Source organism: Euprymna scolopes, chromosome 8, assembly GCF_053919585.1.
Source record: "Euprymna scolopes isolate OS-2025 chromosome 8, ASM5391958v1, whole genome shotgun sequence".
NCBI classification, from domain to species: domain Eukaryota; kingdom Metazoa; phylum Mollusca; class Cephalopoda; order Sepiida; family Sepiolidae; genus Euprymna; species Euprymna scolopes.
The window spans coordinates 41,125,515-41,133,014 of NC_136489.1; the positions used below are offsets into that span (position 1 = coordinate 41,125,515).

At 33.2% G+C, this 7,500-nt stretch overlaps 1 protein-coding gene across 25 annotated transcripts in view; it reads left to right on the forward strand.

Moving 5' to 3' along the window:
* The window catches only part of LOC145283523 (transcription factor collier-like), a 581,603-nt gene that overhangs the window by 438,208 nt on the left and 135,895 nt on the right, over positions 1 to 7,500 (forward strand). For 9 of the 25 annotated variants that reach the window (XM_080132385.1, XM_080132387.1, XM_080132382.1 and 6 more), the window contains one exon: positions 3,830 to 5,517. The exons of the other annotated variants lie outside the window; for them this stretch is intronic. In XM_080132385.1, coding sequence (XP_079988511.1) covers positions 3,830 to 3,855 — 26 coding nt within the window. In that variant the 3' untranslated portion in view covers positions 3,856 to 5,517. Of the gene's footprint in view, positions 1 to 3,829; positions 5,518 to 7,500 lie in introns of those variants that run through there. 25 annotated transcript variants of the gene reach the window in all.

A 7,500-nucleotide genomic window follows, 5' to 3' on the forward strand; every position in this document is an offset into this window, starting at 1 on the left:
TATTGAGCACTGTTGAATAAATATTGAAAATAAATCGGTGGTTATCTTATATGTATCTGTCTAATCATTTTATTGTACATTCGAATTCTTATTTAGCATAAAGATAGAAAAAGATATATACTATAATAATTTTGTATTTGTTCGTCTGTGTATCTTTTTTACTAAAGTGTCTATTCCTAAATGAAATCTAAAAAAAAAAAGATGGTGGCAACAAAGTAAACCGTCAAAATATGCATTGAAACAAAACTTCATTATTTTATTAATTTCTTTTCTTACAAATCTATTTCAAATCCAAGTATTTTCACTTTATTGTATGTTGTATCATTACACGTGTGTATATATTTTTAATATAAATGTTAAACTATACAAATATTTTGACTGCATATGCGCCGGTATGTTTCTACTAAAATCTTATTAAGACTAATTTTTTTCAAGGCAGGTCATCATTTTTGATCTGGCGTTAAAAGGTTTAAACAGTTGTCTATAGTTGAAATATGTTTGTACATATGTAGCGAAAATATTTGCATGAATAAAGAAATTGTACTAAATTTATAGCTCTATTTGTAATGTGGTGCTATTACATAAACACAGTAACGTTTCACGGGATCACCGTGTATGAAAAGTATCTTAACATATAACAATCCCTGTTCCCCCTCTCTCTCTTTCTCTCTCTCTCTCTCTCTCTCTCTCTTGCTCTCTCATATACATACAGTGTGACCTAAAAAGAACGGGCCCCGACTCTAATTAGGCCCCGTTTCTTAGTGTTTTTGTCCGAATAAAATTAAACTTTGATCATAACTAGTTTACTATATTCAAACATCACATCATAACACTTTGGCCTTTTTATTCTCCGTTCTACAGCATATGTTCTAGATGGCCTCATTTAGCTTTTGTTTTCTGTGGGTCACCCTGTATATAATATATATATATAGTAGAACCCCTGGGTACGGCATTACAAATTAGTATCAAAATACATTACAATATGTAATACACGTGCATATAATCAAATAACATGGTAAGGCTGGGCAAATACTGTAACCAGGGTCCGGAAAAACATCGCACTCCACATTGTAACCTGAAAAAAAAAACGTATCCTAGGGTCACCCGGAGTTTTACTATATATATATATATATATATATATATATATATATATATATATATGTGTGTGTGTGTGTTATTTTGAATGTAGGTAAATCGCAAAATAGAAAAATCGCATAAAAATAAACATATTTTGTTTGTTTGTTTTTTTAACAACCGAAACTTTTTCAAAATAAAGTAAATGCTATTTCTGATGTTTTTGTGCGATCCTATTCATTTTACTTTGACGAAGTCTCTTCTATTAAAACAAATCAAATATCACTTCATTGTGGTTTACGGTTTGACATGTCGTTTGCTTACTATCTGCTTCTCTTATTTATATATGCTGGCCAGTTGTATCTTTCTAATTACGTTTACGAAAATATTATGTTGACTCAATGATTCCCTGTCGGCTGATCCGACTTCAAGAAATTGCAGATTACATTTTCATGTTTAAAAGTTAGGAGACCAGTTTAATTCTACCACGAACGATTTTTTCATTCACACTCGTGCGTGTTTTTTTTTTTTTTTTTGTTTTTTGATTCGTAGAAACTGCTTTTATTTAAGTCCTTTAAACACAGTTTTTGCAAATTTCAATGAAAAACGTAATCAATTTCTTTTTTATTTCTCTTCGTTCATTGGAGGCTTATCATCAGAAGATATAACTAATGAACACATAACATGTTTTTGGTAGCATATAATCACATAGCTCTAAATTAACTTTAATTAATAGCATTAATAAGACCAATTTAATATATATTTAATATTTAATTAGTATAAGAGTCCTTCCGAAAAGTAAAGCTTCTGATTTTTAACTTTTAGCTAAAAAAGTAGAAGAGCTACGAAGACGAGAGCGATATCATTAAAACGAGCGACTTTTTGTGCTTCAGAACAGGCGTTCCTTTCTTAATCTCGCACCGTCAATATCTGCAACGGAAAGCTGAAACTTTCTAGTCATGACTGCATGAACTCGGGTATCATAACAATGCAATTTGCAATTCCCTTTGATCCATTTGGACGGAATAAAAAATAGGAGGCATTATTTTTGGAACGTCTTTTGTATAACCTATAAAGTTATCTTTAGAGATTTTTAACAGATCTAAATAGCATGTAACCTAAAAAAATTAACTTTGATTATGACTATCACATCTTCGTAGTGTTTTAATTTCTTACACGTTCTCTTTACGTGAGCTCTCACATGAGAGATTAGTATTCTCTTTAATATTTAATTAACTATCGCATTTAGAATAAACACGTAGGCAGGGAACAGCAATCTTGGGTAGGGCTGTTATGTCCGTGGCGATTATCACATTTTCCCTTTCACTTATTACAACATTATATTGGCAATGCGCCCTTCGCACGTCCTATAGCAAACATCTAAAACCCTCGTTTCCATATCGATATCCATGACGTCATCGCCATATTGAATGACGTCATTGTTGGTTTTTACTCGATTTTTTTTTTTTTTTTTTACCTTTCCCGATCTTACACTACTTCTCTTCCTGTCACTTTCGTGGAAACTCGTTTATTTGCCCCCGTGTCACTTCAATCTGTACTTAGTTCTACTATTGCCAAGATTAAAACTAGCTGATGTAATTGTTATCTATAGGATGAACCATTTCGTAGCATATTTGTTTTATTGTTGTACGATGTTATTTGCAAGTCTATCTACCACCACTATGAATACCCTTTCTCCCTCTGTGTATCTAATACTAAACAGAACTTCCATGATGTCGATTTATTTCCAAGAACTTCCAAATGAAAGGCAATACCATAGAATTGCTTACCTATTGTATACGATATAGTCGTCTTCAAGTCAAATGTAAACAAATAATTTTCGATTGGTCATCTTTTGTAATCAAATTCGGAGCTTTCTACATAGCATTTCTTACCATGTCATAGTACTCTGTCATCCTCTAACAATCTCATTAATCAGAAAAGTAGTAATACTTTGTAACCCATAGCTTACTTGCTATATATTCATACTACTATCATCCTTATGATATATAGTGGTAATAATATTAATGCAAATGCCAGTAGCATACTCATAATCACGTTGGCACACCGGTTCCCGTTATATCACCAAAGTTAAGCAACTTTGAGCCTGGTCAGTACTAAAATGGGTGACCATTTGGGAATTCCAGGTGCTGTATGTACTCTCCGCTTATCTCGGCATTGTTTCCAGCCGTCTTACACTTCTTGCCACTGGACTCGAGCAGTGCCAATTCAGGCGAGGTGTGGTTGAGGATTGTGCAACTCTTTACTCACGCAGCTACCCGTACAGGGTGTATCCTTTGTCTTTTGAGACTGAACGGAAGCATCGACGGATTGACCAGTGGGAGTGAAAAGGGTTGAGAAAGAGAGAAACGGGGAGAGAGAGAGAGAGAGCGAGTATAAATATACTCATTTTGGATTTTGTCTTCGTTTTTCAAGTATGTGACTAAATATGTACGAGTATAAGAAGGCTATAGCAATGCGGGAAACGGGTAGGTGAATTGATGTAAAGCATAACCAAAAGCCGGTATTGTTTTTTGAAACTTTTTCCTCATCTCCAAAATTTCAGAACACACAATATAATTATCTTTACGTTATCATTTTCATAGATATCTTTTGCCTATTTATAAATCCATACGTTAAAAATATAGTTGAGGTAAAAAAAAATAATTTTTAAAACTAATTTTTAAACTAAGAAAAACAGATTACACAATAACTATGCTTTTATTAACCCATGTAATTTTTGGTACCTTTTCAGGAACTTGGCCTATGTATGGATTTTAAGTGAACAGAGATTTGCATCTTTCGAAAGAAGGGACTTTCTTCCTCCTCACAATCGAGAGCTCTACTGTTGGTCTCTCTCCCCTGCCCTTCCAAAAAAGAAAAAAAAACGAAAAGAAAAATATATATAAAGGAAAAGAACACAAAGGAAAAAACGAAAGGCGAAAAAAGAAAGAAAGGAATATTATCGGACCTAAAGCAAAATGGTGGACAATCATGTTTTTATTAAACAAAAAAAAATTCAATCATTGTCATCTTGTTTTTCTGTATTATTTGCGTGTTCTTTATAGTTTCAATTAATTGTCCAATGAGAGAAGAGATTAAAAAAAGATGTAAATATTAAAACCTCAATCAACAAGAAAGTGAGCATGCAAGCAAAACAGTTGAATGAATGACGGCGATGGAAATATGGCTACCAGAAATTTCTACCACAATTTTTAATTGACAAAAAACAAATTACAGTAAGCATTAAAAGTCGCGGCCAGAGAACACAATAAAACAATTTCTATATAGATGACAAATAATTTCGTTATTGTTTTTGTTATATATTACTAAACGAGGAACCATTACCATTTAAAACCATTTAGTATTACGCATGCAAAAATTAGAAAAGCATGTTTGAAATGTGTTAACGATATGTGAATAATATGAAGTAAAACAAAATGGCCACCAAATTTTACTTGATACTGTGTTTATCTAAAAAAGAATGCTTTTTCTCAATTTGACGTGGATAACACTAAATGGATTTTAAATGGAAACGGTTTGTCCTTAAGTAATATATAACAAAAAAAAACAAAAAAACAGTAAACATGCGTAGCCGATACAATGACTCTGAACGCGACCTTTAACTTTTACCACGGATTACAAATTTTTTAACGATACCTTGAAAAAGGGTATGTTTTATTTACAACAAAAACTGGAATACCCATTGGGTATAATACAAGAAAAGACTAATTTTTACAATGTTGTTTATGAAAAAATTAAAATACAAAAACAAAAAAAAATACACATTTTTTTTTTAAATTAACGAAACGAAGAAAGATACTGGCAATTCTCACTTCATTTAACATGTATTGTCCCAATCGAAAGGTTTCAACTGTACATATGTAAAGTTTGGCACACACATACGAAGAAAATGATCTTAAAAACGAAACGAAATTGAAAAAGATAATAATAAAAATAAAAAGGAACAAAATTGGCACGGACATACGGGTCGTTCATTAAATAATTTAAGAGATACAGAAAGAAAGCAACAAAAAAAAAAACTTGGACATTTTAAAGATATCATCAAGCACCGATATCATCCACCCACAGATATCATCCTCCCCACTAAAAATATAAAATAAAATTCAGACATTTTGTACTTTTTAGTACTTTAAGACTGATAACCATTTTCCCCCCTTTTTCCCCCTTTACGGAACAAAAAACAAAACATTTATCACGAATGTGAAGAAAAAGAGAGAAACGAAAATGATTAAATAGAAGACTTTGATAAGACTTTTGCGGTGAAAGCATAGGAGAAAAAATGATCGCCATTGAATTATAACGACGATGATGATAATGATGATGATGCTAGATGTGGTATGATTTCACCCTAAACAGTTTCTTCGGCATATATATTTTTGATGATAATTAAAGATTCACTTCAAACAAAATTGATCAAAATTGTTGTCATGTTTTTTCTTTTTTTTTTCTTTTTTCTTTTTAAGAAACGTGAACACAATTCACTGTGAACGAAAAAAAGCTTTAATAAAGGAATATTGTACAGGGTGGAACGATAAATTTGTCGCCCTGGAGAAAACAACACTATAACATTATTTTTAAATTTTACTTGAAAAAATCAATTCAGATAACTTGATTATGTAGTAAGGCTGATATGTAATGTACTTGCAATAACCCTTATCCCTGAGTGGCTTCCGGGCCTTGATAAGTGGTGATCACTGTGTAAAAAAAAAATGTAGCCGCCTTGATATGAGTCCGAAACTGGGAGCATGCCTTTTTCCACAAACGTCGGTGGGAGCTCGGCAAATACTCGGCGAATAGCGGCAATCAGGCTGGCTTTGGAGTTGTGAGAGGTCATGTTGGTGATGTTCTCGACGTATAACAAAACGAAGTAGTCCAGCGAGTCTAGGTCGGGGGAAGAGAGGGGGCAGTAAGAGAAGGTACAAAGTCGTAGCAGTCCTTCTGAAACCCCGCCTGTATCTTTTTGAACTTGTGGGCCGACGCCAAGCCTTGCTGCCACACAAGGTTTGCTAGAGTCCAGCAGGAGATTACCACACTCTTCAGCACATCCAGGTACACTTTGGTGTTGACTTTCAAGTCAACTTCGAAGATATGAGGTTGCATGATATGGCCGTCACTTGAAACCACACTAAAGACCTTAACTGTTGCCAGAAACTTCGTTGAACTGTGCCCTCAAACGTTGAATCCTCCGGATTTGAAATTTCAGGGTATGGAATGGTTCTGTTGTCATAATTTGGATCAGTAGAGATCATGAGTTGTACAGTGGCGCATCGCTGATCTCGCTCGTTGAACATTATCTCACTTTCAGACATGATAAAAGGCTCCTATCACTCTTGGGCCAGCTAGTAGATGATCTGAAAAAAAAAGAAAACCGATTTTCATCAAACGGAAATTGAATAATGTTGTCTTTTCTAGGGCGAGAATTTTATCATTCTACCCTGTATATGGCAATACAATAAATAGGTATAACGAATCGACACAAACTGAAGCAATTTAAGACAGTTACCGGTATAATAAGCTAATAAGAATCGAAACGCTTTTTTACTCTCATTAGTAATGTGTTACTTGACACTAAGTTATCATTCAATCCTAAAATATCATTTAATCATTAATAGTTCAATCAACTTCAAGTCATCAACGTATGTGTGTTGTTTTGTTAGTTGTAATATAAGCGTCTTGTATTAATCATCAGAAAATTAATTCAACAACATAATCTTAGAAGATGAATGGTTTATTTGGCCATGATCGTCCAGTAGGTTGAAAGGTCAAAAGGAAGGATGTGAAAAATAGTGACTGTTAATTAATGTGTTAAGCAACATTGCTTAATCATTATAACATTATCAGATAATCTTCAGATGCTTGCTGTTTAGTTTAACCTCTCGTTGAGATCCATACATTTGCACCTACTACCCTCTCTATTTCTGATGTAATATCAGACTATTATTGATTTCCTTTCTCACAATATTAGCTTATACAAGAGGGATAAACTCTGTATCTATTCTCTGAATCATTTCTTATTTTCCAGCCCGTATCTTAGCTAATATATCTACTAGTGGATGTGCCCCATCAACATTCAGCACAATATTTTTTAATCTTTCATTGTTCTAATTATTAACCCTTTATGACCTGAATTATCATGTAGATGATTGAAAATATTTATTGTTAATTTTAGTTAGTTTAAAGAGTAATGCCACTATGATTGTCTTCAAACTGGAAAACTTATGAAGTTCAATAGTAAAATTACCACTGAGAACTTTTGCATTTCATAAACTCACCTTGAGTATTATCCATTGTGCTTGCAAAAAGTGTGTTTACAACAACAGACGAGATCCTCCACTCTCTGAGACAGATAGCGGCCACTGAATATAAGCAATGAACAGTTGAAATCTGGAGGTATCTGGCATT